This window comes from Jaculus jaculus, chromosome 2, assembly GCF_020740685.1.
Source record: "Jaculus jaculus isolate mJacJac1 chromosome 2, mJacJac1.mat.Y.cur, whole genome shotgun sequence".
Classification (NCBI taxonomy): Eukaryota; Metazoa; Chordata; class Mammalia; order Rodentia; family Dipodidae; genus Jaculus; species Jaculus jaculus.
In genome coordinates this window covers 157,225,042-157,240,369 of record NC_059103.1, presented here as the reverse complement: position 1 = coordinate 157,240,369, position 15,328 = coordinate 157,225,042, and the positions used below count along the sequence as shown (strand labels likewise).

General features: G+C 37.9%; 1 protein-coding gene across 1 annotated transcript in view; it reads left to right on the top strand.

The window, feature by feature from the left end:
- The window catches only part of Cngb3 (cyclic nucleotide gated channel subunit beta 3), a 185,209-nt gene that overhangs the window by 146,938 nt on the left and 22,943 nt on the right, over positions 1 to 15,328 (top strand). The window contains 2 exon segments of the mRNA XM_045143550.1: positions 99 to 182; positions 8,718 to 8,836. Of these exon segments, the coding sequence (XP_044999485.1) occupies positions 99 to 182; positions 8,718 to 8,836 (203 nt within the window).

The following is a 15,328-nucleotide window of genomic DNA, read 5'->3' as shown; positions in this document are numbered from 1 at the left end:
AGATAGATGTCTATTACTCTTTATTTCAATTACATTTTAAGTCATTTAGAATGTTTGCTTTTAGCTTTCTCTATAAAATTATTTTTCTCTTCATATAGGGTTGTGATACACAGATGATTTATGACATATTGTTAAGATTGAAGTCCACTATTTATTTACCTGGTGACATTATCTGCAAAAAGGTAAGTTCATGCTTTCAATGCACAACTAATAAATACATTTGAGGAACTTGAACATAGGTCAAGAACATGTGAAAATTTGTCTAAGGTGACTTTCCTAGCATAAAAGTTCATGATATGTAGTTCTGTAAAATAACAATATACTCTCAGAGTTCAAAATGGAACAAGACAATATGGACTTCACTAGAACGATCACAGGATACAATTTTGGATAGTCTGAACACCTATTTTGTATAAATGTAAATTACTAATCACCACACCTCATTATTTCAAATGGGAAATTAAATGGAGAAGTGATGGGTTCTGTGTACTTCTTTTTTTAATTTTTTTTTGTTTATTTATTTGAGAGCGACAGACAGAGAGAGAAAGGGGGGGAGAGAGAGAGAATGGGTGTGCCAGGGCTTCCAGCCACTGCAAACAAACTCCAGATGCGTGCGCCCCCTTGTGCATCTGGCTAACGTGTGTCCTGGGGCATCAAGCCTCAAACCGGGGTCCTTAGGCTTCACAGGCAAGCACTTAACTGCTAAGCCATCTCTCCAGCCCTGCTGTGCACTTCTTAATGTTTCTGTAAGCCATCAGTTACCTGGTTTGCTCACACAGTTAGCAGATAATCAATGCCATATATTTAAGAACTTTACTGAGCATTTTATGATTATAAAAGTAATGCATGTTCATTATTTCTTAAGTAGAAAACAAACCATAAAGAAAAAAATTCTACTCCCAAGGAAAAAAAAACAATATCCATTCATATATGTTTCTTGTACATATTGATGAGTAATGTTTTCCTTATGAATTTGGCATTATACTGTACATAAAGTTTTATCATATAACAATATGACAAATGAATACTTTACATGTAACTTTCTACAACCTGATTTTGAAGCTGCTTAATACCCCAGCATATCACTATATCATAAACAATCTACAAATGGTTATTATATATAATTTGAAAGGAACATCTCCTTGGATAAGTATTTTTGCACATCTGTGATTATTTTCTTAAGAGAGAATTATGGAAATGATGGAATATGCTTAAAAGAGGTGAGGCAGGAAAATTTCAAGTTATAAGCAAGGGGTAACCTAGGAAGTTGGAGGCTATCCTATATCACATAAGATCTTGACCACAAAAACAGGGAGGGGGAAAGAAGGAATGATTATCCCAATTTTTATATCTAGAGAAGCTAAGCCAATGGTGAAGTTAAAAATCTAAACAAAAAATAGAGGAAGATGTGCAATACAAATAAATGGGAATTGATCTAAGACCTTGGGGAGTTCAGAAGTGTGTGAAGATGAAAAGCACTTATTTCATTCCAAAACAATGTCAAAATAAATGCAAGGTGTTGTAGGACATAGTTTAAGGGCACTGTCGCCTTCTAGCTATTAGCAAGACTTTCTGAAGATGTTCATGCTAAGTCTTGGAAAATAAATTGAAGGAAACTAAGTCCAACTGGAAACAGATTAGAGTGAAGAACTAGTGTGCACTAAGGCAGATAAAAAGGAATGGTGTCTGCACATACAGAGAACTACAGTGGGACAAATGTCAGAACAATTCTGAAAAGATTTATTTAATAGAACTCAGTTAAGTATTTCTGAATGGCCTGGAGTAGATACTGTACTGGTTAATAAACAAAGAAAATCATGACCTTGTCCCCTTTGTGGGGCTTGAAGTCTAGTGTTGTGGTGTTCAACTCACAGTGTAGGTCAGATTCGCCTGAAGCTGGAGAGTCTGGACTCCACACCTAGGAATTCAGCTAATCCTGGTGGAACTCACATATTAGGATTAAAAAGAAAAAAGGAAAGCTCTCGTGTGATTCTAAAGTGCAGCCACAGTTGAGAACCACTGGCCTGATAGAAAAGCAATAAACAAATGAAATTAAACAAGCACAAAGCTCCAAAGAATGCTGAGTTTAAAAGGTGGGAGGGAATAGAAGTTGTTAAGACAGTTCATGTTGGTAGAAGCCTTTAATTTAGATTGGAGGTTGGGAGAGAAGGAAGTTGTCAGCCAAGTATGACCTTTGTTAAGTCTAAAGAAAAACAGTTCTTTAGACAGAAAAAGCAGACAGAGCTGTATTGATGAGTTGGAGAAATGAGCCAAGAGGCTAGACAGAGCTGGGCATTGAGGAATGAAAGCAAATGAGCAGAGGGGATAGTAGCAAAAGACTTCATAAAGAATAGCAAATATTTACTTCCAAGGCACCAAGTGGAGATACCAGGGTACAGGTTGAAATCAGTTTAACGATAGAAGATGGAACAAGAGGCAAATGTTTGGGAACTGGAATGGAATGAAAGCTAACTTCCAGGGAAGCTCAAAAATGGCACAAGAAAGAAGGCCAAGGCTGCAGCTTTGAAGAACGCCAACATTTATAGAGGAAGTCAATGAAGAGAACCAGAAAGGACAACTGAGAAGGAGCTGCCAAAAATAAAGAGGAAAACAAAGTCAAGATTGTGACATAATGGAAACCTGGCCTATAGAAATCCATATAAATTCATCTAAGTTAAATGCAGGCAGATAATTGAAATGAAATCATTTCTATTAAAATGGGAAATACAGCCCACAATGCAGTTTAAGGACCCTTTGGGACACTAGGGTATTGGAATAATATGGCCCTCAATTTGTTCCAATAGCAAAAGGGACTGAATATTGAAATAACTCATAGAGACATCATCACTTGTAACCCCAAGCAGTGTAAATTTGCCGAATGAGGTAGGAAAGAAAGACTAAAGGTACTGCTTTTTCTTTTCTAATTTTATCAATAAACTATATTCATCCCTCCAAAATAAAACAAATCAGTGAAACCAAATGAGAAAAATAAAGGAAAGAGTAAGGGGGAAACAGAAAGGAGAAGACATAAAAACTGCAAGTCCCAGTTCTTTATTTTTGCTTTTATTTTTGGTTGTGAAAAGGATTTGAATGAGGGAAGAGAAGAAAGGCTGTTCCTTAACCAGACATTAGACAGCTGAATTCAATTTGGGTTTTACTTATCATTTCCACAAAGAACTCTGAAAGAAGTGGGGGTATCATGTTCAATTTGAGGATACCTAAAAACTGAAGAAATGGTGGGGCTTGCAACTGAGTTTGCTCAAGGGCCAAATCCTCTAAACTTACTGAGGAAAGCATGAACTACTTCAAGACTATCTGAAATCTCCTCGGGATGCTGCAGTATAGAGAACCCCCACCACACTTTTGTAGGGTCAGATTTCTGGGACTTTATTCCCAAAGATTTTGATGCAGTATTTCTGCAGAGGGGCTTGATGATTTCAACTCCAAAGGCGCTCCTAGTCTAGGCTAACGGTCCAGGAGCCACGCTGCTAGCAGCACGTCTCTTTTCTGAGAAGATACACAGGATGTGATGATCCTCCCCCATACACCTACTTTGGAACTAAACATCTACACAGGAATGCTAATTTTTTTGACATGCACTCTCATTGAGGCTTACCTTACTCTACATGGTGCCTTTGCATCTGTACCTTCTCCCATTGAATGCATAAGACAACCACAGAGTTAGATTCCATCTTCCTTGCACATGCTGTCAGCCCTGATCCTCTGAGTAATGTCTACTTCATTTGAATGATAATTAAGTTTGTAGGAAAGACTTAAATTAACCTAGAAATATTCAAGAAGTAGTGGAAGTTTTGGTTCATTGATTATGCCAGATATCCTTGGGAAATTATTGAAATAATCATTAAGAAACAATTTAAAGTGCTGAACTATATTTAAGTACCCATTGTGTACTTCTACCTCTAATCAGTTGTAATAACTGCCTTTGAAAAACCATGCCAGTTCCTTGAGAATTACCTCATGAAAAAAATAATCATGTTACTCTGTCCTACTCATCGCTTCCTAGAAAATCTTTTGGAAAACATATTTTCAGATGATTTGCTTTATTTTTAAAGTTATTCGTAGCTATTTTATTGATTATCATGACATGGTCTTGACACTGGATTCATCGTTGCACGTAGTGTAGCTGTGTGCATGTGCATGTGCATGTGACCAGTTCTAATGCTGTCATCAGCCGACCTTGTAACTTTGCTCCAGACACTCAGCTATCTAAGCTGCCACTTCCAATTTTTAAATAAGAGTTTTGATATCTTTCCTGCTTGACCTCACTTGGATTTTTGCGAGAATTAAATGAGTTACTATTCATGAAATGCTTTCCAACTAAAAAGCAGCAGATTTTCATAGAACAAATACAGGAGTTAAATAAGAAGTTATATAAATACCAGCTAGGCTGATGAATTTTAAAAGTGCTTTATACAGGTAAAATATTATTAGTATTGAGACTATATGAATAACTATAATAAAAACCTATCTGTATTGTGATTTATACTTTTATCCACATTTGAGGATATAATGTGCTTAATATATTGGACAACACAAATATAAACATGCCTTTAAAGGTGTAAGCTTCCTTTGCTTTCAGTTTCTGAATCATAGAATGATGACTATTTGGCTGAGATTTGTTTTTCTTTCTGTTAAGTGGAAATAACAATTCACTATTTTCCTCAAAAAAGTAATGGCACAATAAAATGAGAATTTATATTTCCACAAATGTAAACTAACAAGTGAAATTTCATAACTTTCCATTCCAACTTGACAATGATAACACACCTGATTTCTGGAAAATAAACATAGGTATCAAAGGACTTTAGATTTTCCCATCATTCAAAAATGAGTGCCTACTATGCAACAAGCCATGTGCTCTGCACTGGAACAAAGTAGACATTGGCTCAGCCATTACAGAGGATAAAATATAATTGGTGTCATTTGATTGTGAGTTGGTTTTAGTGTATTATAATCCTTTGAAGGTATGGGTAATGTGAATATTTGATAGTTCAAATAATCTAGTCCCCTCTTAAAACAAGCAAATAAATTTTTTGTATTCATGCTACATTTTATAGTTGTTTTAGTCCCTTTTTTGTTGCTGTAGATGAATACCACATACTGGGTAACTTATGAAGGGTAAAGATTTATTTAGTTCATAGCTCTGTGGACTGAATGGTCCAACAGCATGCCACCAGCATTTGGCAAGGGTCATCTTAATGAGCCATGACATGGCAGAGTGCATCACATCACAAGGCAGAGCAAACTTGCCATAGAAAACTGGGTTTTATAACAAAACCACTTTGATAATAATCCATTATTCTCCTGAGTTGATTGACAAATTCATTAAGGTAGAGCCCCAAGACCTAATAGCTTCTATGAGGTACCACATATGAATGCATTAACATATGAATTTGAAGTTAAGCTACCAACACCTGAATGTGGGAGAGACATACAGACCATAACAATAAGCCAGAGTGATCATGATCATGCTTATTTTGACATACTGTAGGAACTCTTTCTCAAATAGTGCACCTAGTATTATATAATCCAGACTATTTACAATTTAACAACCATTCTTGACATGAAAATATTTTAATTTTTGCTGATAATCTCATACATTGACATAATATAATTTGACCATAATTCTCTCTTATCTTTTTTGTCCCTCCCATTTCCATTGAATGCCTTACCCTTTCCAATGTGTCCCTTTTTATTTTGATAGCTTTTTATTTTCTTCTTGCCCTCTACATCATCCATGTGGAAATGTTGATGAGCTCTTGATTGTCCAGGTCTTAGGGAGTTGATTACAGCTTCAACGAAGTCATGAAGTACTTGCCACTTCATGTCCAGAATATAATAATGTCCCAAAGTACTCCTCTCCATCCTTTGGTTATTACATTCTTTCCACGATGTTCCCTTATTCTTGGAGAACATGATAAAGATATCTCTTTTACATAACTCCCAATGAGTTGGTGATCAAGGAGGATGCAGAGACCCCTGAACAACATATACTTTTGCCTTTGCTCTTGGTTGCCCACCAAAACTACATGTTAAGTCCCTATTGCTAAAAACACCACATGTTTCGGTTGGAGAACATAGAAAAAACTAAGCTGGAACTGAGCTGGAAGGCTCCTCCCTGCATGCTAGCTTTTGTCATGCAATGTGAGATGTTGGAGGGAAAAGGCCACTGACAGTCCTATCCAGCTATAGCCCATATATATTCCACAATTGACCTATCAGGCAATAGTGGCCTGAGTGTTATAAGAGTGATCAAGTGCTTTCTGATTGGCTTTGAAGCCTACTTCACAGGAGGTATTTTATGCCTAGTATTGTAAACCTAGCTAGAGTCATATGCCTGGGGGCAGGAAGACCAAAATGGACATGTCAAATTACCCTCTAAATATCTCCATTTTGGTCCCATATATTATTAATACAGCTTGAAGCCTTGATCATAGAAGTTTCTTATTATAATGAGAAATAATTAATGCAGAGATGCACAGCTGACAAAATTGCTTAAAATTAGTGACTCCTGTGTGCTCAGACTCAAACAGGACTTCTGAACTTTACCAAGATTTAGGGAACCCACAGAAGAGGGAGCAGAAATAATGTAAGAGCAGGAGGATCAGGAGGTGGGGCTGTGAAACACTGTCATCTGAATATGACATGATCATTACACTCATGAATCCACAGTAGCTGTGGTTTCCTTCATAAATTGCAGTCTGTCAATTTGTGATCATCAAAGTGAAGAGGATGCATGAGAATCTCCCAGAGAAGCTAATGATACTGGGTACTAGGAGAAGGAAGGCAGGTTCATCAGTGGTGTAGTCACTGGTCGACCAGCCACCCTAATTTAACTCAATGGGAAAAAAAAAAAAGCTTGATGTTACTGGAAAAGAAAAGAATATAAATATGAATGGGAGGGTGAATAAGAGAGTATAATTAGAGGAAGAAATGAAAAAATAAATTTGAACAAAAGATATTCCATTTAGCACCAGGCACTCATCATTTATTTTCACCACTTTAAAGAGTTTTGAATATCTCCAGTAGTCATTGTCATATGTAAAAAGAAGGTTCTCTGAGTTAAAGTGAAAGCAGTGCTAATCTATGGGCATAAACATAACATAAATAGTTAGAGGGCAATTTAATGGCCACAATATAGCTATCCATTTAGTAAACAATAGTAGTGGCTCCCTCCCCACTCCCAGGGTCTTTGATCTTCTCAACCATTGACACTAAGTTTTTAGTAACAGGTAGGAATTCCTTCCCATAAATAGGCCTCAGAACCAATAAAAGAGCAATTGGATACCACCATAAGAGTCATGCCACTATTGCACCAGTGTGCACTTCTTGCCTGGCTGGTCAATTGTGTGCACACAGGGCAAATCCACTGTTGGAAAGACTGGTTAATGTCTTTTATCCCCAAGATCCTTAATCTGAAGTTTCACTGAAGTTTATGTTTATACAAATGCATATTTGTGTTTGTGCAGATGCACATGTGATGTACTGGTGTGTTTGAAGGTTAGAGGATAACCTTGGATTTCATTCATTCAGCACCATCCACCTTTTTTGAAACAGGGTATCTGATTGTCCTGGAGCATGCCAAGAAAACTAGACTGGCTTGCCGAGTGAGCCATGAAAATATACCTGTCTCTACCTCTCCAGTGCTAGGTGTGCACCATCATGCACAGCTCTTTCACATGTATTCTGGGAATCACACTCAAGTCCTCAGGCTTACATGGCTAGCACTTTAACAACTGAACCCTACTGGGTTTTTGTAAGATGTGTTTAAAGTTTTTAGAGATTGGGAATCAGAAGCTGTGGACAAAGACCTTACAATTACCTACCAGTTGTATGATCTGCTGTTAGTACTCACATGTTTTAGAATAAAGTTGTATTCATAAAGTAAGATTTATTATAGCAAAGAACACAGGATACTGATAAAAATATACATGGGAAAGATTAAAATAACTAAGCACAAACACCTCTGCGAGGATCACATAGACACATTTTTCTTTCACGTTAACCATGAAGACATGAGGAAAATATCTCCACATTCTTACGTGGGCCTGATTACACAGCTGTATTACCTGCTATGGTTCATTCTTAAATTTATGCCAGAGGTATAGATCAAAAATCATTGTTTACATTAAAAAATCTATGGTGCCTCAGGTATATAAAATAGCAGCATTGAGTGGTGACTATGGAAATATTCTCAGCACCAAATGCTTACTCATGGCTCTAGCTCCTGAGAGTCCTCAAGAACTAAGTCAAAAACAACCCACTGTATTATTGCTTCCTCTCTATATGGAATAACAATAATATAAATTATTTGTTTATGACTCAGGCAGAATGATGGACATAGCTCACTTTCTCTACAGCACAGCAGTGGTAACCAAACTCAGACTGAATCATGTTCATGATAAGTTGTTTCCTCTGCACATGTCCACTCCTGCACTAATGCACTGACTGAAATATCTTCACCTTCCTGGCGGTGGCTTATAGCAGGCAAATTATCTTCCCAATCATTTCCTGTCATGTGATATGTCTAACCAGCAGCTGAAACTAATTTGGGTCTTAAAAACTTATTTTTACAATGGTTTTCCTTGCCTCCTTTGTTTGTATTTGCTCCTCTAATGAGCTTATATTTGTTCACTTGGGCCAAAATTGTAAAGAACACAATAACTTTTATTTTCCATTTTATATATGGCATATAGGGAGAAATTGGCAAGGAAATGTTTATCATCAAACAAGGAGAAGTCCATGTTCTTGGAGGTCCTGATGGTACTCAAGTTCTGGTTACTTTGAAAGCTGGGGCAGTATTTGGAGAAATCAGGTATCTGAAAGACACCTCATAAATATTGAAATCCAACATTTGTAATAAAATAACAACCTAAGGTTATAACACAAAGTTTATACTCAAGTTGATCAAAGGCCTGATATTGTGTGGAAAGCACTGGAAATTTAAAGATGTTCATATTTCTATCCATCCTTCTTATCCTTCCCTCAAACAACTTAAAAAAGGCAATGGGTTATTCTCCTCTTTAGTCCTAGGTCATAGGATACAAGAGATATGCAATATATGTGGAATAAATATGCAAACAAGTAAATGAATAAGGAGATAAGAGGCTGTGAGAGTTATCACATTTTAGAAGACTTTAATGTCCAGCTAACAAAGGGTGGCTTAGGGATATATTCATAGCAGTGGTACTAAATTGGCTGCGTCCAAATTTCAGTTTCACCACCCACCAGCTTTGATTCTTACTTGATCCTACTATACTTCAGTTCCATCATCCTAATAATGAAAGCTATTAATACTACGTATCTTAGAAGACTGATGTGGTAGTTTGAATTTAAAATGTGCCCTCTAGTCTCATGTGTTGGAATGCTTACTCTTTAACTGGTGGTGCTGTTCAGGAAGGTTGAGGACCCTTTGGAAGGTGGAGCCATGCTGGTGGAAGTGTGTCACTGAGGGTGGGTCTTCAGTTTTTATAGTTCAGTATTGTTTGATATTTTCTCTCTCTACTTCCTCTATGCTGATGTGATGATGTTATGACCAGCTATCTGCTTTTCTGCCCTGCTGCCCCCACATGATGAGACTTTTCCTAGAAACTGTAAGCCAAAATAGACCCCTTCCTCCTTTAAGCTTCTGATCAGGTATCTTGTCTCAGCAATGAGAAAATAACTGATACAATTGGGAAATAATTTTTTAAATCACTTAGTGTCTAGAGTTTTTAAAGGCTCAATATGTATTATTATAACCAATGTTTTCTATTGGCCAGAAGGATAGTATAGAAAAATATAAGATAGGATACAATATAGTATGATGCAATATAACACAATACAATACAATAAATGACCAATTTCTGACACCATAGTTGCTAAGAAGTTATTTGATAACTTCATATTAGCATATCAAAGGTTTACTTAGAATGTTAAAATAGGTTATTTCTCTGTTGTTAATACTGCTTCACTTTTTAATATTTTAGTCTTCCTTAACAATTGGATGAGGATACTTCTGAGTGTCTTTCTTTGTGAAAACAGTCCTTAGAATGTCTATGTCCTGTGCTTTTTACCTTCTCTATTATTTCCTTACTGGGAGGGCTTACAAAGTAATTTAATATTTTTATGACTTAATGATAATTATTACCTTCAAGGTCACAAAATACACAACAATCAGATCTGTACAACATTGCAAAAATTAATTAGTTGACCCTCCCAAGGGTCGAGTATTCCTTGAAAATGAATGCTTTATAAACACAGCTATGTTAATTGCTGATATTATCATCACAGGAAGAAATATGCCACAAATAGAATCCAGGTGCTGCTGAGTTAGCATAAGGAATCCTAGATTCCTGACAGCAGCTCCTTATGTAAAGCTCCTCTTATCCATTCTGTTTTTCTAAAACCCAATGGAAATCAGTAAACCAGACATGCTCTCAACCTGCTCCATAGTTCCATCAATTTGGGCAAAGCGGAGGCAATTGACTTCATTCACTTCCTGGCTGTGGCTGAGTGGAAAAAAATATATAGATGCATCTGCTTTTCCCAGATGCCCATGGGCTTAACAGGCCCACATCTGTCCCACAGCCCTGGGGTTGCAGTCATTTCTTCCAGATGGAGGAATATGTCTGCCAAACATCCAGACTCTGGAAAGATCTAGTAATGGTGTTGAGTACTCAAAAATGCTGTGACCTTTGTTAAATGAGCTAAATCCAGCACTGACATGATGCTTTTTGCAGGCAGTTCTTTTTTCTTAGGAAAACATAAGAAAGAAAAGAGTTGAGGGTTTTCAAGGACATTATATATTAATCTAAAAGAGCAAAGCCTTGACTAAAGTATAAATTTACAGCCTGTCATGGAGAAAATCCAGGCCACATTTCCAATTAACATCTGAAGAGTTCAGACACCCTATTCTTAAGAAAAAGACTCAGGTCTGCTGGGCAGGAGCCTCATGGTGGTTCTGATGCCGTCATTATGCTCACAGGCATGTATAGTATCAAGTCTTATTTACCCAGTGGGCTCAACTACTTCTTATCGCATCTGTTAAAAATTTCATTTTTCTAGAGATGACTTGAATTTTACCTTTGTATTGTTATTATGATCTCAATAAGACTCTCAGGAAGCACAAAAATGAGTAAGAACTATTGTTTTCCTCATGGGCCTCATAAACAACTTGCTTTCCTCAAGGGCCTCAATACATGAAAGCTTCAGTGTCAAGGGCTTAAATGTGCGGATTGAGTCCAGTGATGAAGATTATACACATCCAACTCTGGAGTTCAGTCCCTATGGAAAATTCATATTCAACTTTCAAGAAATAATTTAAATGTCATCACCTAAAATTTATCTTTTCACTACCCCAAAATAAATATTATCACTCTGGTTTTTGCTTCTACAGTAGTTTATTCATGCTGTTATTATAGTAATTAGTAGTCACTTGTAGTTAATTTGTTCAGAGAGGTTTTTCCAACTGACTGAGCTATTAACATGCAAGAACTAGCAGTTATCCATCTTCATACTACCAGCAGGTACATGATAGCACTATAGTACATGGTGAATTTTTATTTATATCCTACCTCCATTTGAAATAATTGCATCTACTATCTATAACTTTTTAATTAATTAGATAGTTGTGGTTTTATAAAAAAAAATTATACTCTGTACCCCATACACGTGTTAATGTGTAATGCCTCAAAGGAGTCCATACAGCTCCTCCTTTGCCAGGTACAGTGTGAGCCATGAAGGTACATAGGTGAGCAAGACACAGTTGTTCCCCTAGGGGCCTAAGAAAACAAGTGGGATAAGTGAGTGACAGTTTCAGTACCACATGACTAAATGTGAGGAGTGAGTCCCATGATGAAAGCATACACAGGACACAAGGGAGCATGACAAGGCAAGGCAAAGGAGGAAGGCAAAGCTTTCCAATTTGGCAAATAATTGAGATTATTTGCATGTCATTTTCCCATTACTATAACAAATACTTGAAACAATTAACTTATAAAGAAAAAAGGTCTGTTTTGGCTCAGTTTCAGAAGTTATAACTCCATAGTCAATTAGCCCTGCTTCTGTTAGGTCTTGTAAGATAGCAAGTTATATTAGAGCTTTGTGGCAAAGCAAAACTGCTCACTTTGTGGGCCAAGAATCAGAAAAAAAAAAAAAAAAAAAAAAGAGAGAGAGAACTAAGATGTTGAGGTCCCATAATTCCTTTTATGGGTATACCCCAATAACATGAAGTACCTCTTACAGTTTCTACAATTTCCCAGGAGTGATATCCTAGGGGCCAAGCCTTATTCACACATACTTTTGGGGGACACTTAAGATTCAAACTAGCAAGTAGGAACTGAAGAGAGATCCTCCACTGTTCTTCAGGTGATGTATGGAAACAACAATCTTTGAACATTAATGAGTCTTTTCTATAAGACTGAAAGAGAAGGAAAAAATTTTATGAGACAGAGAGAAAGAGAGAGGAAACTGGCAGCCGGGGACTCTTACCACTGCAATTGAACTCCAGACACATACGCCACCTTGTGTGTATGTATGACCTTGTTCACATGCATCACCTTGTGTGTCTAGTTTATGTGGGTTCTGGGAAGTTGAACCTGGGTCCTTGGGCTTCACAGGCAAGCACCTGAACTGGTAAGCCTTCTGTCCAGCTAATTAATGAGTCCTAATATCCACAGCTGTGGTGGAGTGGGGTGGGGCAAAGGATCATTCACTATACCTGTAGTGGAATAAAGGGTGATCTCCATAAAGATATACCTATATGTCAAAATTCAGTCTCTGTGAGTATGATCATGTTTGGGGGTGGAGGGAAGGATCTATGAAGATATCTTTAAGAGGAGGAGATTAAGCTGGAGGGATGACTTAGCAGTTAAGGCATTTGCCTGCAAAGCCAAAGGACCCAGGTTCAATTCCCCAGGGCCCACGTTAGCCAGATGCACAAGGGGGCACATGCATCTGGAGTTCATTTGCAGTGATGGAGACCCTTGTGTGCCCATTCTCTCCCTCCCTCCCTCTCTGTCTCTCTCTCTCTCTCTCTCTCTCTCTCTCTCTCTCTCTTCCTCTCTCTCTGTCAAATAAATAAAAATAAAGTTTTTTTTTTTTTAAAAGAGGAGGAAGATGGGCATGGTGATGCACACCTTTAATCCCACACTCGAGAGAAATAGGTAGGAGGAACGCTGTGAGTTTAAGGCCACCCTGAGACTATATAGTTAATTCCAGGTCAGCCTGAGTCAGAGTGAGACCCTACCTTGGAAAAAAAAAAGGAGGAGATCATTCTCTGTTACCTGAATAGGTCCCAAATCCAGTAATAAATGTCTTTATAGAAGACAGAAAAGACAAGGCCATGTGATAACTTGAGAAGAACTGAAGTGATGTGGCCTCAGGCAAGGAATGCATGGGGAGGGGTACAGCAGATACAAGAAAGGGTTTGCCACGAGAGTTATGGCAGGCAGCACAGCATTGCTGACACCGCCACTTTGGACCTGAAGCCTCCAGAACTGTGAACAGATACACTTCTCTTTGTTGGCCACTTGTTTTGAGGTAATTTAAGCAACACTGGGAAATTAATATAATACTGAAGCCTCTAAAATTTTAACTTCTGAAATTTTCCTGCAGTGAAAGGAAGAGTTGTACTTGCCATCTCCTTAAACTTTACCCAACATAATCCTGTTAATTCTAGCCTCTGAGTAGATCTGAAGTCACTTGCATCTTGCCTTCTCCTTTACCTCCTCTTTGGTTGCTCAAACCACCACCATCTGATAACCATTCTCTCTACCACCCAGCTTCTAATCTATAGCTGAGTGAGCTCTAGAAGCACAGCTCTGACATGCCTCTGTCCTCCTGCTGAAATGCTTCCATACTTTTCTTAAAAATAAGTAGAGTTTTTATTCTGGCCTACAAAATCCGGCAGGATGTATCCCTGACCTGCCTTTCTACTTCATATTACATGTTCATTCCAGGCATCCTGCTGTTCTCTTTCAGTGCCTTGAATGTGTCATACTCTTGTCCAGCCAATCTTTTGAAGACATTGCTAACACTGCCTAAGTAATTTTCCCACATCCTTTACCTAGATCTCGGCTTCTTGAATTAGTTGCCACAAGGACTTCCCATGTCTCTTTGCAATATCAAAGCGACATGGGAATATATATATATATATATATATATATATATATATATATATATATATATATATAATTTGTTGGTTTTTCTTTTTTGTTTTATTTATTTGACAGTGACAGACAAAGAGGCAGATGGAGAATGGTTACGCCAAGGCCTTCAGCCACTGCAAATGAACTATAGATGCGTGCACTACCTTGTGCATCTGGTTTATGTGGGTCCTGAGAAATTGAGCATTGAACCGGGCTCCTTAGGCTTCACAGACAAGTGCTTAACTGCTAAGCCATCTCTCCACACACACACCTTTTTTTGTTTTTTCAAGATAGGGTCTCACTGTAGTCAAGGCTGACCTGGAATTCACTATGTAGTCTCAGGATGGCCTCAAACTCATGGCGATCCTCCTCTGCCTCCCGAGTGCTGGGATTAAAGGCGTGTGCCACCACACCCAGCTGCTATATGTTTTTATCAAGCTAGATTCACTTTTTCAGACCACTGATCTTCATAGCTCTATGCTCATTGATGCATTTATTTCTCCTGTTTTCCCACCTTCTCAAATTGGAAGTACCAGGCTATGCTAACTGTGTTCTCTGCCCCCAAGAAGTCCAATGAAGGGATGAAAGGGCTGGAATGCAGTCCTGACTCCCCTTCTGAGCCACCATACCTGGTTACCATGTTTTCTCTCATGCCTAGGCATATTTACTTTGCAAAGGGGGCATTTTCCTAGCTAAGCTTTTTAAAATATTTTATTTTTATTTATTTATTTGAGAGGGAGAGAGAAAGAGGTAGAAAGAAGCACAGGGGTTTGGGTGGAAGAATTGGTGCACAAGGCATACAGCCGATGCAAATGAACTCCAGACGTACACACCACCTTGTGTTTCTGGCTTATGTGGATACTAGGGAATCAACCTAGGTCCTACAGCTTTGGAGGCCAGCATCCTGACTGCTAATCCATCTCTCCAGCTCCCCCCCCCCAACACTACACAGATAAGCTTTTTTTAAAAAAAAATTATTGAAAACTTCTATACTTACAGACAATAAACCATAATTTCCACCCTTCCCCATTTCCCCTTTCACAACTCCACTCTCCATCATATACCTTCCCTCTGTCCATTAGTCTCTCTTTTATTTTGATGTCATCATCTTTTTCTCTTATTATGAGGGCCTTGTGAAGATATTGCTAGGCACTGCAAGGTCATGGATATCAAGGCCA